Below are 17,962 nucleotides of genomic sequence, written 5' to 3'. Positions count from 1 at the left end.
GTTGTGTGTGTGGCGCGCACACTAATTTTAGTCTGTCTAGCTTGTCTCTTTTTAATTTTGCGCTCTCTGTATCTGATGATTTTTGATAGTCAATGTCTGTTTCTGCGTATTTGTGTGTTTGTGCTCCCCAACTTGTTTATCTATTTTTCTCTGTTTTTTCTCAGCTAAATATTTACTTGCAGAAAATCTTTTCTGGCAAATCTATTCACTCTGAAGAAAGCGGCAATGAAAAAAACAAAAACCTACGAAAAATTCCCCTGCCTGCTGTGAACATGTGTCTAATTTATTAGCTCTCTCTCTCTCTGCCTTTCCTTTTAATATATTTATAGAAATTTATCGACGTGGCTTAAGTTGCTGTTAAGATGTTACGGGGATTTTCCTTGAGCTTCAGATTGTCCTCGCCTTGGATCCTTGGATATGTCCTTTCACTAATCTCATTTTCTCGGCGATTTGTTCACTCGTATTATTTTTTATGATTCATTGCCGGCAGCCTCAATTTCTAAATAATAAATTGCCCTGCAGGAGGAGGATTCTCCTTTTTACGGGCTATAAAAAATATCTGTGCGCGAAAGCGAAACTTCAATTGCATTTCAACCGGTTCGACAAATTGCTTTGATGGGGATTCATTATTCCATTTGGCCCGACTTAACGAGCTCATTCAGAGACAATCAAACGCCTGAAGAACAATATGCTCGGCGGCATGTTATTCTTGGCCAGAAGCCCAGGAATGCAGCACTTGACACGCGACTTTGTTGGCGAAGAACAAAGGGCTGAAAGGCGAGTGGTTGTCTAGGGTTTCGCCTGTCTCACAACTTTCTAGCTTGCATGACTTCCTGAACCAGCGGCAACTTTCCTTAAAATTTAATTTCAATCAATTTAGAAATTCGCTGGGAAGTTTCACAAAGTTTTTATACTCTCTAAATGGGGCCACAATGTCTTCAAATATGCAAAGCAATTTAAATCATTCAAAAGATTCAGATAAATTAAATTGATATGCTAATTTCAAGATGCTGTGTATATTTATTTTCATCTTCCAGATTTTTCAAAAATTTTTATTGAGTTGCAAATGAAATAAAGTTGCCTAAAAAAATAAGGATAACTTAAAGCCTCTTAAAATTTAATTTCAATTCACTTAAATTTGGCGGTTTAGCTTGCTTTAAAATATGAAAAAGAAAAACAATTTGAATAAATTTAAGGGCGCTCCTCAGTATCCAGTGAGAAATGAAAATGTTATGCAAATTACACGAACCACTGTAATTTTATTTTTATCTCTAATGTTGGAAGGCATTTTTGTTTTGGCTTTTTCGGTGTTTTCCAGACGAAAAAGATTTGAGGAACCCGGAGAGAGACAGTCACTCGGCTCGCCTTTGTTTATTGTTATGGGCCCGGGCCTCCACTTGTTTTTCCCCTATTCTGAGAGCCTTTTCGTCCTGGCTGCCTTGTTTTTCCATCAGGGCGCCGCACGTGGTCACATTGTCGGGCTCATTAAGAGACAATTGCCGCAACATGTCGCACGCAGAGGCCAAGGATGTTGGATGTTTGCATACATCTGTCCCTTCACCTTTTAAAGCTGCTCCAACGAAACAAATTAACTTGAATGATTTGCCTCGAGTTGCGGTCACAAGTTTTAGGTTATCATTTTCCCCGGAAAAACAGCAGGTGTAATTTATAAAATTACATTTTCATTTTCATCTCAGGGAAAAGCTGAGCTAAGCTGAGCTGCGATTTCAATTTATTCGGATGATCGTAAAAAGTTTTGCCACCATAAGAAAAAAGTGGCATACTATCCGGCTGGAACTGGGATTTCTTTTTGGGGCTGTCGGAGCTTGTTAAATTTATGTGCCGCCTAATGTTTGCCGGCTGACAGCTCGTCGGGGGTCATAACTTTTGCTTTTGCCCTCCGGTCTGCCCCAGTGTCTCAGCATCTAGACGCGATTTGTGGAAGAAACTCACTGACCAACTGTCAGAAATGTTCCATAGCATTGTCATTTGGCCAACAAGAAAGTCCATCAATAATGCGCGGCAACAAATCAGCAAAGTTTCTGCGGAAAGGCAGGCTAACAAAATTTGATCTATGGACTGCGTGGGCGTGTCCTGGGGAATTTATTTGCCATTTAAATTTCAATTACTCGTGGGAAACATTTGATTTCGCTACATTTTTCAAACGCCCCGCCGTTCGAAGGGCCTGAATTATTGAAGCGCCTGATTGGAGCCAAGCGTGAAATCCAATCAGTAAAAGTTGAAATCGGCGCACAACACGTGCATACCATATGAGAAATGCCGCAATTCTCCAATTCGGGGTCCAAAACGTATGCATATATCTTTATGCTCCCATTTTGACAGCTGCACCAAAAATTATGCAATGTTATTTTATATTTTCAAGCTCGAGCTTAAACTGCGAGGGTGGTTTTGGATATATTTCTGTGTTGTGAGTTTGAATAACTAAAGGAAATGGAACTGTCGGAATGGATTTTTAATGTCACTTTGAATCTAAGTTTAATTTATGGGATTTGTTGCTGAATTTATTTTGTAACATTTAAGGGACTTTTTACGATTACCTTTGGGACAGTTTAGTTTGCCATGTTGTACTTTTTACTAGCAAGCATTAAATAAATAAAAGGAGATACATGGTTATATAAAAACTTTTTATAAGTTCATAATTTATAATATAATTTTCAAATTTCTTTTAATAATCTCTCTGCCATTTTCTGTTTTATAAATGTGTTATTATTGTGGCAGAATTATTTTTATGAATTTTTAAGTTTAGCTTTCAGAAATAGAATGCTTAGAACTAATATTTTTATTAAAAGTGTTTCTAGTTCCTACGTGGTTTTCTGTTCAAAGTGTTATGATGACAATTTCTCAACTTTGAAATCCTCCCAAACGACCTGACTTGTTTTGTTGGTAAAATGACAAGGTAAACGGTTACGGTTTCGATTTCCTTTACCCATTTGTGTCCTCCCCCGAGTGTTTGTGTGTGCGTGTGTGTGATTACTCATACGCAACGTTACCGGCAGAAGGAAACGAATACAAAAAAGTTGTAAAAGAAAAGTGGCAGACGGAGACCAGAGACCGGGTTGTGGGTTAAAGCCACATCCATGTGGCCCTAACAATAACTGTATTTACGCATCCCATTTTCCATTCCTTCATTTCCTCTTCTCTTTTTTGTGTTTTTTTTTTTGTTTTGAGTGCCAGTTCTCGTTGTCGTTTTCGTCGTTCGTTATGGGGAGCACGTGATTTCACTAGGGAGCATTTTAACTTAATTAGTTAGCGCTGAAACATGCAAAGAATGCCAGTCTAAAATGTGAAAAGAAGTGGGAGCTACTGAATATATAGACGAATTTACTAAGTAAACTAGGATGAACTTTAAAGCTCTCGAGTTCCCAAGGGAAATGTTATAGTGAGAAGTTTTTAACAGAGAAACAATGCGTATGAGCATTATTTCAAATATTATTACTCATACGCAATGTGTGCATAAATATAGTTTTAAATAACTAATTTTATATCGTTATTTTGTAAATAAATTACAAATTTTGTTAAAGCCCATGTTACTGTGTCATTTTGATAAGAATAAATCTATTTATCTTATTTTACATTATTTGTTGAAATATATTTCAAAATAGTATATTTATATATTGTTTTTTCAATCATAAATCATAACGTAGAATCTATGCAATTCCTGTTATATTTTAGTTTAAAATTAAAATCGGGTTCACCCTAAGAAACACTCCCTTACAATCACTCCCACAAGCACGGTGATGTTATCGTTATACTTTAGAATGGCGTAGGCTTATAATTTACCTTTATACGTATGCATTATCTTGCCACTGAGCGCTTTTTGCCAGTAGCAAGATCTATGGGCAATTTAAACCACAATCAATAATGCGAAATGGAGTCATTAATGTTAATTTGCAAATATTCTCTTCTCTTTTTCCCTTCAGCACTTACGGCCAGGTCATGAGCTTCAGCAGCACAGAAGCTTCGCATCCACGGCGGAGGATGATGAGACGAGCGGTGGCAAAAAGTCGGACAAGCATAAAAACCCAGCGACGGGAGGTGAGTGAGTGGGAATTTGGGGGAGATATTTACCTTGAAGATATTTTGTAAATATTTTCCTTTAATGCGGATAACTGATCGGATTTGACAACTTTGTGGGAGGGTGCAAAATGCAAGCTTATCAATCATTCCCATCGTAGGTCACAGTTCAAGTCAACATGTGGATGAGCGAGCAGAAGATGAGGGTAAAGCGAAAGAAAAGGAATCGAAATCCAATCATCATGTAGTTAAGAGAAGGGATCCAAAGTGTAAAAAGTTTTTACCGTCTGTCGAAGCTGCTAATCCTTATAGGGAGCAAGAACTTAACAGAACTTCCAATTTGATAATAAGAATTAAACGATTTAAGGCGTTACAACAAGTGAAAAATATAAAGTGTAAAGAAGTTAGCAAGACAAACAATTTGAGAAAAAGGAAACGAACATGTTTAAACCAAAAGAGAATACCTACTAAAAGGGAATTATGTAAGTTTGTCATTAAGGGGATGACTGATTTTAAAGATATCTCTCTCCTAAGGTAATCTTTCTCCACTCAAGAAAAAAACAAGAAAAAGAAAGAATAAACAATTACTAAATAGGAAGAAAACAAAAATGAAAAGGCATGACGGTAAGATATAATAAATTAACTGACAACGTAGATACAAATTTAATAAGAATTTTAATTAATTAACAACAGCCAAAATTATTGTATCATGGCTTTGTCAATAACGTCTTAATTGGCAAACATTACCAAATGCATAGTCTGATTGTTTAAAACGAAATTGATTAGGCGACGAAACGCCTCTCCCCTTTCTAATCACTTTATTATCGCCATTAAGTGTTTGCTCTAAATTGCAAAAGTCTATAAATAATCGATTAATTACAGATTAGTTTGGCCAATTAGTGGCCGTCGTGGTCTCTCATTTATCTGCATTTCAAAAGGTGATAGATAGTTTTAGTAATGAAATAGTGCGGGCTGCCCCTTGGCTTCTGTAAACGAAATGCATAATAAATAATTAGTCGACAGCTGTCACGGCTCGTTAAATAAATTGCATATTTATTTAAGCATCAATTTATAATGTACAGGTGAACAAATGTTGTTTGCAAATTAAATTTAAATAATATATAGGTATATGCGTCATACTTTGGATAGTGTTTATGGTATAATCTTTTGGCTTTACCTGTAAAGCTAATTAGGCTACCAATATGGTTAACTAAGAGATGTGTTTTTGATTTAAGCTCTAACCCAAAACCCCAAGAAATCGTTGTTGCTGTTTGAAGTTTTTTTGAGCATTATTTATAGAGCTTGAAAAATATCGATATTTCCGACATTAAGATGTTTCAAGCTCTAATTAAATTATGGATTACATTTTGTCATCAAGACTGTCGTAGAGCTCCGCATCTGTGGGTATTTTTTCGGCACCCTCCTCCACTTGAGGTGGTGGTTCCTTGCTGGGATCGTAGACCTCAAACTCCTCGAACTCTATCTCGTCGTATTTGCGACGCTCATAGATGCTCTTATCATTGGCCACGTAGTGCCGAACCACAGACTTGTCCACCACAGAGTTACTACTGCTGGCATTGCTTAATCGACGCTCGGGAATGGGAGCCACGGTTGCAACTATCGAGGCCTGACTGTGAATATCCACGGGCACTATGATTTGTGCTGTGCTGGCGGCCTTCGTCAGCTTGACAGTCTTTGTCACGGCATTTATTTTGCCATTTTCCTCCTTCTCCACTTCTCGCGTTTGTTGTTGCTTTCCAATTTTCTGGCGCGGAGCTTCGATGGGCGGCTTGCCCTTGGGAGTATTTGTCGTTGTCTTAACCAGCGTGTAGGCCAAGTCAACGTTTTTATTGCGACAAACTTTGTTGGCAGCAGAAGTAGCAGATTGCAGGATGTTCTTATGCTCCGGCACATCGAGGCGAATGTTCATGGCCTGACTTTCGTATGTGGGCAACATACACTCCACGGCGCCATAACCATTCTCCGGCTGACCATTAAAGTTTTCAGCCCTCTCGAGCTCCTGGGGCCCATTGTTCCCTCCGAGCACATTGATGTGATTATTTACTGTCACTTGGCGTCGCGATGCCTCATCCTCCATCCCCATCTCCTGCGGCTCCTTCGTCGACGTTATCTGACTCTGACTGTTGATGGTCAGTTGGACATCATTGCTCGCACTCGCCGTCGTCCTATTCGCCTCGAAGTGATGAACCATTTTTCGAACAACCTCGCTATCGGCACTGACCTCATCTTCATCTCCGGTTCCGGCCAACTCCAGGCGACTGCTGCAGCTGTTGGACTTGACCAGCTTAAATTTGATGCCTGCCACAGTGAAAGAAAAACCAGAATCATATCAGTTTTATGCTGTCATTGTCGGGGGTTTTATGCTCGTCATTCGTGTACGGGGATAAAGTTATTAAAATATTTACGTTGTAAACAAAAGTTTTGTTCATTAAAAGATGTAAGGAAAGTTTAAAGATAATATTTTAAGTAGCTCTTTGCTTCTATTTTTAAGTACTTTTAAATTCGCATATTAATCATTAAATGTTTAAGCATTTAAAAATTTTAATAAACAAATTTAAATATAAACCAAGAATTCTATTAAAATAGGGAATTTTAATTTTGGATTTTAAAGGCCATTCTTTCTTGGCATTATTATTTTTCTCCATGTACAACCAATTATGAGCATGATTTTGGGACATGACAAGGAAGATTCGATTCACCCACCTTGATACGAGTCCTGCTGCTGTTCTGCTGCCGATTGTTTGGTTTGCAATCGATGCTCGCATCTCTCGCTCGGCAGGCATACATTGCAGGCCTCTATTTGCCGAATTCGGGAGCGGGCTCCACTCCCCGTCATTGGCTGAGTGGTTTTTGTGGGCGGAACTGCGTTGCCGGTTGCGGTCTTGTCCAGAACCCGTCCTCCGTAGTAGGTGACAGTTGAGCCGCACTCCCTTATCTTGGCCAGCACGTCCTGTAAAGGAAAGAGGAAAAGATTAGTCGACGGGTTCCCATCAAAGGCTAATGGTCCATAAAGCCACACGCAAAAGGGCCGCGCCCCAAAGGCTATACAGATACAAAAAAAAAAAAAGATTAGGCTTACGCAACCAAGTCAAAAGTAGGAAAAATTCATGTTGACAATGGAATGCCTTCATTGAAAGAAGATTAATTAGCTTTTGTCCCATCTAATACAAAATTATTATTATCTCTATTATATAGAATTTAAAATTCAAATCACTTTTTATGAATTACGAACCAAAAATTATTAAGTTAAATAAAGACAATAAAATAAATTAAAAATTTAAATAATTAAAAAAGTATTTAAAGTATGATTTGTATTATTAAAAAAACAATTCTTAATTATTTTTTCCAATACTTTCGTTTCTTTCTGTGTACTCACATTGCTGACGTAATAATTCTCGCACATATCCTGCTCCACATCGTCCTCGTACTGGTCATCCTGTTCGTCGTCCTCCTCCTCCTCCAGATGCTCGCCATTCTCCTGCTGCTCTGCATTCCCCAAATTATTTTCATAAATTTGCCGATAAAGGGACTCATTTGCTCCCACTCCTGCAGGGCCACCAGTTCCTCCCGATCCCATGCACCAGGTGCGTCGGCTGGCGAACTTGGCTCGAGCCTTGGCATTGGCAGCATTGCTATTGTGCCGCCGAACAACGTCCTGAACATGAACATCCTTGCAGGCCATCACCGGTGATTCCTGATGATGATGATGATGGTGGTGATACTCCCCGCAGGGGGAACTTAAATCACCGCTGGAAATTCCACTCGACAGGCTGGCATTGTCCCAGTGCTTGGCCTTGTGCTCCTCCAGCAGCTCCATTCCCTTGGGCTGCTCCTCGCCAGCTGATCCGCCGTAGCTCGTGTCGATGGTCAGGTATCGGTAGCCCCTAGCCCTGCGGGACTTGGGACTTAGCTGACAGGCGGAGCCACCAAACTTTTGCTGGGATTGCACTAGTAATCCCTGGCCAGGAGTTGGTAGGACATTCTGCTCGAAGAAGCGACGAACATTGCGCACTGTATCGGGATCTGGTAGCTCATCCTCGTAGAGCTCTCTATTAACCCTCACAGGTTGGTAGAAGAAATGCCTTTTGGCAGCAGCTCCTCCGGGAGCTCTTTGCCGTGTTTTTCGTGGTTGAGAACCCGAGGCATTCACCACTCTTGGCGGTTTCGGCGGAGGAACAGTCGATGCAGTGTTGCTGATCCCCACCTGCAGAGGTCTTTCAATCTTGGTCCTCACCGGTTCTACAATCACCACATTATTATTGCTCAGTAGCTCTTGGAAACTGTATTCTTGGAGATACTGTATCAAACCATCGAACTGGGCCTCCTTTTTGTTTCTCGTAGAGAGAAAGTTATTTCGTATCAACTGTTGCGACTTTAGAACTTTGTACCTTATGTGATCGAACTGATCCTGATCCTCATCGGGATCATCATCATCCTGTTCGGGGGCCGCCTTTACAATGGTGGCTTTCTGGGCACCCTCGCCGAGCTCAACAATTTCAATCGAGGGATGCGGCATCATGCTGCAGAAATCATTGCCAACCGGCGGGGATTTATCCGTACAATGTATTGTGGTCGTGGTCTCTCCGCCCAACTGGAAGTGAATGCCTGGCTGGGTTTCCTTTGCTGGCTGGTCTGTTTTTAGTGTTTCTGGTTCATTGCCCGCCAGCTTGTTCCAATAGCAGCGCACTGCATCCACTTTCTGCAGATACTCATTGGCCACCTCACCGCCAGCCGAGCTAATTGTGCTCGCTATGCTCCTGGCACTGCTCCTCCTGCGCAGGGAGGTGTCTCCCTTGCCACGGCCATCCACAACATGCAGTATCTGGGGTCGTGACATTTTGCCCCTCGAATCGCAGCTGCCGGAGGAGGAGGAGGGCAGAACCTTGACAGGTCGAGCCTTGTAAATTGGAGCACCCGAGCTGAGGATGCGATGTTCCAGCGGTTTGCCACTCGAAGAACTCGCCGAGCGGCGCAGAGGACGTTGAATGGGATTACAAGATGAGTTTGTGTTTGCGTTTGAGTTTGAGTTTGAATTTGAATTTGTTTTCGGCTGGTTTGGATTAATCCTCTGGCTGGTTTCCTCGCTCTTTCGGTTCTCCTGAATGGCCTCCTTTTGGATGATATTGTTCTGGGCGTCGGTGACGATGATGTGAAAGGAGGAGGACGATGATGGCTTAATTTGCTCCTGTCGCTCGCGGATTTCCTGAGCACGACGCTCGATTAGCCGGCTGAAATTGGCCACCTCAATGACGCTGGGCGCTTCCTTGGGTTGTTCCGGTTGTGCAATGGATACGGAGAGATTGTCCTCCTCTTCCGCTTCCGCTGTGGAATCTTCCGGTTGAGATTCCTCGGTCAAAGGTGGCGGCGGTGGTGGCAGTGGTTCCTCTTCGTCCTCTTGCTCCTCCTGCTCCTGCTCCTTTGTAACTTGCTCTTTTTCCTTGATTAACTCTCGGGTCTTTGACGTTTCCTTCACTTCAATTTGCCGCTCCTGTGCGAAAAATTCCTTGTTTATCTTTGGCTTTTCCCTTTCCTTTTCCTTATCCTGTAGAGCCACTTCCCTTTCGCGTTCCCTTTCCCTCTCCTGGTACTCCCTCTGCCTGGCCTTTTGATGGGCCCTTCCGAAGCGTCTAATGGAATCGTAGGTCTCCGCCCGAGTGACCACCTGCTGCTCCTTTTTGGCCTCCTTGCGTTGCTGCTGCCTCTGTTGGTTGTACGACGATCGCAGCTCCTTGTCTATATTCTCGCAGACCTTCAGACTTACTCCGATGTTAACATCCGGCAGACTGTGGTATTGATTCTCTGTGAGATTGGATTTGGGATTGGCAGTGACGAGGACAAAGGAGTCGGTGGCCTGGCGTTTCAGTTCCGGCGGTTGCTGCTGCTGCTTGACTTCCTCCTGCTTGAGTTTGCGTTTTTCCACTGCTGCCAGGATCTTGGGTTTGGGTGTATGTTCTACTTTCAGGACCTGTGTGAAGATCTGTGCCGTTAGCAGGGAAGCAGGTTGTTCTTCCTGATTCAAACCCTTCTTATGCTTCGCTTGTGGTTCGTAGACGGTATCCTCAATGGAAATGTGTAGTAAACTGCGTGTTTCCAACTCGCCACTTTCCCCGCAGCTGGTGAAAGTTCTCTGCTCGAAGGACTCGCAACTTTCGCCGATTAAAGTGCAATCTGAACTGTCTTCCGAGGAGAGATAAACCGAATCGTAGGCTATCAGCTTGTCCAACTGATCCTTGGGGTTTCTTTCCCGTAAGGTGCTATCACTATCGCTGGTTTGGGGTTCTGTGGGCGTGTTCAGACTTTCCACAGCCTCCTCTCCGGTTTCCCCTTCTTCTTCCTCCTCCTCCTGTTCACCCTCCTCACTGCTCTCGAAACGTGTCCTTGTGGTGGTCGTAAGGCTAATCAGCTCGTAACTCTCCTCCACTTGATTACCCTGATGGTAAATCTCCTCGATGTGCGTTAAATCGTATTCCTGTTCCGAAAGCGAAGGACTATCGGTTTGATCATCCGAATTACTGGTGGTTGTCTCGGGGAAAACACTACTTTGACTGTGTTCCGGACAGGATTCCCCTCCTGTATCCTGCAGGTGACGTTGCAGGCAGTGATGGAGATTCCTTTGCTGCTGCTGCCGCCGGGATTGATAAATCCTGGGACGCTCCTTTAGTAAACTAACTGCCACTTGTTCGAGTGCATCGAATTCCAGGGATGAAGGTTGCTGCTGGTCCAGATGATTGGAGTTCTGGTGCAGCGAGTTCTTGAAGTAATCCGAGTTCAAGCTCTCCAAGTCGCTCTTGTCGTTGTGCCAAGGATGCAGTTGCTCACTCAAATTCAAAGCCAAGGCGTCCAAGCGTTTCAGATTATCATAGTAGACATCAAAGTCACGCGATTCGCGGCTATGTCGCTGATGTTGCTGCTGCTGTTGTTGATGTTGCTGTTGCTGTTGCTGCTGTAAGTGTTGCTGTTGCTGCTGATGCGAATCGCAAGTGCTCTGGGTGTCATCCGCCGCCTGATCCGCTGGCTGCTCACCCACCAAGGTCGCCTGATTCGCTGACTTGCCGTTCAATCTGAAATGGGAGGATGGGCTCGTTAATGATGCCATTGTTTTGCCTTTCGACCTATCATAACTAAATTACATCTAATGGCTACAGCCTCGTCCAAAGACCCTCAATTGCAAAAGCTTTCAGTCATGTGATGTCTCAATCAATCAATTCGCACAAATCACAAAATCAGATAAATAAACAGAAACAGCAACCAAACTGAGAATGTCAGGCAGCCAAAGTGGGTTCTTGTTTGTCATTCAAATGGGCAGCCAGCTGCAGCAAAAAAAAAAAAAAGGAGAACTGCGACAGGTGATTGATAGAGTTGTAGAGGCAAACATGAAATTAAATGTGTCAAATCGGTGACGAAGGTAGGGGTATGCCTCTAAACAGAATGTTGCAGCAATAAATTAAAAAGTTCAATTTAAATTATTGTTGACATTGGTTAAAATAAATCATTTAGATTTTATTCAAAAAATCAGAGAAAAATAACTCAAGTCAATGAAATTTCTAAATTTACATAACAAATAAAATACCAGCACATTTGTTTTTATGGTTTAGATATGAATTCATCTTTATTAATCATTAAAACTAAATATTGTATTTGCCTTTGTTGTTTCCAATTTCCATTGTAAATTAACAAGCATCAAGCCTTAACATTGATTTCTATTATATAAAGAACATTAAAATGGTTTATAAATTATTCCATATTGGTTTCAAATGTTCATAAAAATTAAATACAATTGCTTTGCTCTCAACCTTTGTAATATTCAGTCGAATAACGATTCAATTTCATTTAAGATTTACTAAAATTGCGGCAATTATTATTATTATTGATTTAAGACGAGCTCACTTATCAGTCCCTCGGTCTGAAAACCCTCTAATAGAGTTCTCTGAGTATAAGCCTCAATTTTCCCCCCGTCAAAGTTGAGATGTGTGGGCCCAGCACTTTGGACCGGATCCGTTTCAGTTGCACATTGCACTCGAGCGGGGAGGTTGAAAGTTTACCCAGCCACTTGACGCGACGATTTGCGGCAAATTAAATAAAAAAGAGAGAAAACGGCGATAGCGGACAGAGTGCGACGGAGCAGGAAGGATACGATTCCGAGAGCCATGGCAACGGCGACTGCAGCTGTCATTCGCAGAATGCGCAGGATAACGTGTGTGTTAATGGCTGAATGAGGAGCGCGTAGCTAAAAGCTTTTCCAGCTCACTGACATACATTTCCCCCAGTCTTCAGACATCATCAGCTGGCTAAACAATTGACAAACAACAAACTTTTGCCATTTTAATTAAGCGAGATAAACCAAAAAAAAAAATCCAACTTCAACACTAAAATTTTAAGGGCTCATAAAAATTAAATGTTCTTATGTAACGTGCTTAACCGTTTGACCGTTTGGACTCTGCAGTTGTCACCAATCAGGCTTAGGTTAAATCGACAGCCGCAGCTTAATGCAACAATGACCTCGGGATAATGACCCTGACCGGCCGTCAGAGTCAGAGTCAGCAAAAAAAAAAGAAAAGGCCACACGAAAAAGCCACCAAAACCGAATCCACCACCAGCACAAACGGAAAATGAAACAGCGACAACAAACCGACCGCAACAATTTGGCCGGCGGCTTTTTGAATTGTTTAAACTGAAATTTGTGCCGAGACCTGTTGATTTTGCGGCGAGCGTCGCTCAACGACTGACGACTGAGGCGACTGAAACCCCAGTTTGAGTAGCCCGGTGTTTACGCGGCGTATGCGTGATGGCCGGGCCTTAAACACTCGAGAGCAAAGCAAAGCTTTGATAGTCTTTCGCAGTTCTGCTTAAAAAGTTCTTTAAATTATAAGTTTAAGCCTTGCTATTTAAAAAGCAAAAAAGAATTTATCAAAGAATTTTTTATATTCGTTGGAAAATAATGTTTAATTACCCGAAAAATAAATAAAAATCACGGATTATTCGGAAAAACCCAGTGATTTTAAATCAGTAAAAGTAACCTTCGAACAATATTGCTGGAATAATTTTAACGGAAAACTTTATGTTATAGTTGATTACAAAATCATTGTAAAATTCTATTATTTACCTAACTGGTTGGCACGTTTGCGTAACATCACATGTAAACTTTTTGATATATCCCATTTAATCTTGTTGTAATAGTACCAATATTTAGTACCCCAAAAATGTGTAATTCTGTACAAATATTACTTGTGTAGTTTAGTGTTTCTGAGTCACTTACCGGGGCGATTCACGGAAAAATCCGCGATTAACGAGCCGGGCACGCGGTATTAGCTGCGATCGGCGCCGACTGCTGTTTGCCGATCCGATTTGCAGGTCGCTAAACGTCTCCTCACGTATTACGGCCAAGCTGCGCGATCTCCTTAGGCTGCACGACTCACTGCCCAAAATATCGAGCAGGGCGTTTGCAGCGGCAGTGCTTACGGTGGTAGTTGCACCACCATTTGACTTGGCGGAGACTGTGGTGGTGCCGGTTGTGGTGGCTTCCTTTGCTCCTACAGCCGTCGGAGTCGCTGTCGAAGGCTCGAAATTGTCGTTTATTGGATGTACTAAAGGGGGATTAAATAGAAAGGGGATACTAATATTAAATGTGCAATGTCTATAAAATTAACTAAAAATTAACTTTATTTTAAGAATAAATATTATAATATATTTTCAGTTCCAAATTAGAAAAATATTACTGTTTATGTAGAGCAAAAAGTCGTACTCATTCGTGTAATTCCTTGATGATTCAAGATTAGCACTTATCTGATGACTTTCTTAAAGCTTGATTTTTAATATTAACAACTCTATCTTTTGATTTGCAAATAGTTTTTCGCTAAGTGGGTTATTAGGTCAAATAAATGTGCCTCACTTTATTTATTTATATTTGTAAATAAAATAAATATTCGTAGAAAAAACCTACAATTTTGAATTAAGACAACAATGTCATATGAAAGTTGTATGATAATTAGCAAGACAATTGAAATACTTAGGCGGCGGCTATTTAAATATCTCTATGATATCCGAGTCCAATAATTCCGATAAACGATATGGCCGAGTGGATCCCAGTCCACCCGAAGGCCGCCACTCACCCGCGTAGCTATCGACTTGGTCTAGCGGAGCTTCCGCATCGAATCGCCAGTAGAACTCGGCGATGTCCAAGGCGTTCTCCTCCCGCTCGAGTTGCGTGTAGTCCAGCGATCGGGCGTTCCTCAACTGCCCGTTTCCGCTTCCGGCCACGCCCACCTGGCACTGCGTCCAATGGGGCTGGGCGTGCGGATGATGCGAGTGGGAGTGCGTGGAGTGGTGGAGATGGTGGTGGTTCTGCTGCTGATGGTGGTGCTGGTTCGCCTGCTGCGAGTGACGACCTAAGCCAGATCCAGCTGCATCGTGACAGCTGGTGGCCAAGTCAAGATGGGAAACGGACTTGTGCGTGTGTCTCCAGCCAGCGGCCCTCAGCTGCGGACACCTCGGATCATGGGCGGTGTGCTGCTGGTGGTGGTGGCTATATCCTCCTCCTCCTCCGCCGGTGGTGTCCTCTAAACGCACCCGATCCACGTAATTGTGCTGGTAGCTGTAGCTATCCTTGCCCCTACGAAGGATAAATGCGTGAAATATAATAAATGTTTGAGGTCAGGGACGCTAATATGCAGAGAATACAAAGTTATAAATTCAAGAAGCCACACCCAGAAAAAAATCCGTTCGAAACGTTCAAACTTCAAGCCCGAACGGGGTCAAAAAGTGCGTAAGCCCGTTTGTTGTCAGTTCATGAACGCTTGTTCATAAAATTTGACCGAATTACTGGAATGCTTTGAACGAATGGGGTCACTTTTAGAACATATTGGTGTTGAATTAGGAAGATTTGAGAACAAACGTTCAAAATGTGAGAACAAAAAAAGGAGAACGGATTGTTCGCAAAGCATGAAAAATGTTCTTGATTTTTTTCGTTCTTTTTTTTCTGGGTGCATAAATTATTTTAAATGCTCGTATGAATGTGTTTAATATTCATATTATTTAGCCAAGCTTAATTGTAATTCTTGTCTATAAATAACTATTGTATTCAGCCTAAAACCATTAACATGATTAAATTGGGGCTTTGTTTTTATTATTATAGAAGGAAAATTAGGAAAAAGCCTGCATATTTTCTGTTTTGTTTCTTCGTAATTCTGATTTGGTGAGCTTTTCCTCTAGAACATGTTTTATGGACCAATGTTTTTTGTGTGTCTCAGGCAATAAAATACAGTTCATTTGGAAAAGTGTGATGGCTCGAACGTACAAGAAATATACTCGATTTTATGAGCCATTGCCACCTGTCCGCCAGTTAAATTAAGCCCCAATGGTGATTCTGGAGTACTAAACATTAGTTTTTCCATCGTCGACTGGCATTGCAATCATTCATTCGGGCGAAACTTGAACGCAGACGACTCACAGACTCTGCGCCATAAAAGTCAAACAATTTTACGAGACGGCGAGAACAGAAAAGTTTGCTCTTCGAAGCGTTTAAGCCAAAGGACTATTTGCTTACTGCCTTTCGCCACCACCATTTTATTCGATGTGTGGGTGGTTGGGTTGAGTTGTGGCTGCAGCCTTGACTGATTGGGGGAAAATTGCTTAGCCAGCAGCTTTTTTTCTACCTGAGCTGCCAAATGAAGCGTGAGAACCGCGCCAACTGTGACTTTGGTGTTTCGCCGGTTGGAAAGCCGGAAGAGCCCGAAAAGCTATTTGCCATTTGTAAATGGAAAACGTCTGCCACGGATTGGCAGATTGATTGCGAAAAATGGCTGCCATACTTTTAGTCAGTTGGGGGAATTCTGCGTAGTTCTTGAGTTATTGCTGCTGCATCTCATGCAGATACTTCACAGGCCATATTATAGGGAAAATTGAAAAGCTGTGCCTTTATGGGTTATCCCGACATTCTTACGATTGTTTAAATTGGGGAAAAAGAAGTTTTGTAAAAGTTGGTTTAATACGTAATTATAGAATTCTAACAGAAGTGCTGTTTATTCATTTTAATTATTACATTTTATAAATATTATTATTTAAAATTTTCTGGTATCTAAAACGATTCTCAAATAATACCGTTTTTATCCAGATTGCTTAGTATTTTAATGCAGCTAGAAAGTATAAAAACTTTATAAAACAGCAAGAAAACTTAAAATCAACTTTCTTTAAAATTAAAAAAATTATAACTTCAAGTTAACTATAAAATCAACTCTTCTTTAACAACTTTTCTAATTTAAATACTTATTTATGCTCTTTCGAAAACTTTTTATAAAACGAATAATATGTTAAAAGTTTCCGAACTTTTTGAAATGGCGAAACTTAATAATAATTTAGACTATTTTAGAAAGTTCCAAAGTGAAATAAAAATGTTATAATGGCATACCCACTGAAATTACTAGGGTAGTAACAACCCTTTACTGGTGCCCCAGCCTTGGATAACTTTTCCCTAATCTCCGCCTAATTTGCATCCAACAAAATGCTTTCCAATGCCCAAAGTTCATAGAGCTCGTGGAGAAGCACATCCCCATGACCCCGCTGCAATAGTTTCCGTGTTAATTGCAGCTGTCTCGGCTCCTGTGCCGCATCCTTTGGCAAGGTGAATGAGGAGAAGGATGTGCCAGCCAGCTCAACACATTTTACCGGATGGTTGCATTTTAGATGCGAGTCATTACAATTGCAAATGCTGCCAACTAATGTTTAAATGTGCGGGGATTCGGGCCGCGCCATCCTGGCGGCTCTCCTGCCGTTTGTCCTTGTTCCCAACCAACATTTTCAGGCGGCGGCGCCTGAGTTTATGGACCGAGCAGCTTACATAAAAATAAAAAATAAAGAGCCAGAAAGTGCTGAGCTCTCTGCTCTGCTCCTGCCAAACTGCTTAGCATTGGACTGACCTCATTTGCCCTGCTCTATTGCCGTTTTCATTACGCTTTTTGGCTAGCCTACTTCAGGGGGTAACACACACACTCACAACACACACATGCTAGGTGGCTAAAGGTTAATGTGAATGTTCTTTTCGTTTCACTATGTTTTCAACCAATTTGCAGAGCACTTTCTTTGTATTTCACTTAAAAGTTAATTAGGCGGATGTCAACACTGTGCCTGCAAATCGTTTTGTTGCGTGTTCCTTGGGAAAATTGTTTCCAACGATAATATCTCACTTGCTTCTCTATTTATTTTTGTTTTTATTTTTAGACGCGTCGAGAGTCGTTTTTCCGCTTTCGCTTCCTTCGAATTGTTTTGCCTCGAGATCTTAAGATTTTTAATTACCCCGGGCAATATGTTCGTTCGGCGCTGAATATAAAGCAACTTGCTAATTGCTTTTAATGCCATTTTATGACTGACAGCGGGGTTTATAAACATTCTGCCACTCTGTTTCTCTGTTTTCGCACAAAAATAAAAATTACAAATTCAGTTTGGTTTTCCAGTCACGTGTTTGCTTTTTGTTTCGTTTTAAACTTGATTTTATTGTGACACGCGCCGAATTAAATTTCTCACTTTTCTGGAACATCTGCCCAAGGGCAAAAAAGCACAGCGGGAAAAAAGTGAATGCGATTTGCGTGCGATTAGCAAGCGATTTTCAACGCGCTATTTGCCAAAAAAAAAAGCGAACAAACAAACAAACACCTAACCACTAACGGGCTTAAATAAATAATGAGAAAAAACCTAATTAAAACTCTACAAATTATTTAGCACAGCTCAAAAAAAATCATAATAACAAATGTATTGTAGCTGGCAGTATCGCGAAACAAAGAAGTTAAGGCCTTTAACAATATTTAAGAGCGGCTAATTAAATTATACCGCAACAAAAAAGAAACTGCAGCGAAATAAACACGTTCGTGCCAAAATGGAAATGGCAAAACTCGCATGACAGCGCCAAATTAATTAA

The 17,962-nt window shown here is 41.4% G+C and overlaps 2 protein-coding genes across 5 annotated transcripts in view; one reads left to right on the top strand and one right to left on the bottom strand.

Moving 5' to 3' along the window:
• MCU (mitochondrial calcium uniporter) overlaps positions 1-17,962 on the top strand; it is a 48,246-nt gene that overhangs the window by 9,414 nt on the left and 20,870 nt on the right. For 2 of the 3 annotated variants that reach the window (XM_070214403.1, XM_070214402.1), the window contains 3 exons: positions 3,942-4,056; positions 4,197-4,517; positions 4,570-4,659. In XM_070214403.1, coding sequence (XP_070070504.1) covers positions 3,942-4,056; positions 4,197-4,517; positions 4,570-4,659 — 526 coding nt within the window. The remainder of the gene's footprint in view (positions 1-3,941; positions 4,057-4,196; positions 4,518-4,569; positions 4,660-17,962) is intronic. The other variant, XM_017155113.3, reaches the window with a different exon arrangement.
• Positions 5,069-17,962, bottom strand: part of jv (javelin) — a 34,460-nt gene continuing 21,566 nt past the window's right edge. The window contains exons 3-8 of one of the 2 annotated variants that reach the window (XM_017155109.3): positions 14,166-14,665; positions 13,313-13,640; positions 12,690-12,746; positions 7,433-11,117; positions 6,760-7,006; positions 5,069-6,354 (exon numbers count right to left, since the gene is read on the bottom strand). In XM_017155109.3, the coding sequence (XP_017010598.2) occupies positions 5,396-6,354; positions 6,760-7,006; positions 7,433-11,117; positions 12,690-12,746; positions 13,313-13,640; positions 14,166-14,665 (5,776 nt within the window). In that variant the 3' untranslated portion in view covers positions 5,069-5,395. The remainder of the gene's footprint in view (positions 6,355-6,759; positions 7,007-7,432; positions 11,118-12,689; positions 12,747-13,312; positions 13,641-14,165; positions 14,666-17,962) is intronic. The other variant, XM_017155108.3, reaches the window with a different exon arrangement.

This window comes from Drosophila takahashii, chromosome 3L (genome assembly GCF_030179915.1).
Source record: "Drosophila takahashii strain IR98-3 E-12201 chromosome 3L, DtakHiC1v2, whole genome shotgun sequence".
NCBI lineage: Eukaryota > Metazoa > Arthropoda > Insecta > Diptera > Drosophilidae > Drosophila > Drosophila takahashii.
Note: the sequence above shows the minus strand (reverse complement) of the source record. Positions and strands in the feature narration are given on the sequence as shown.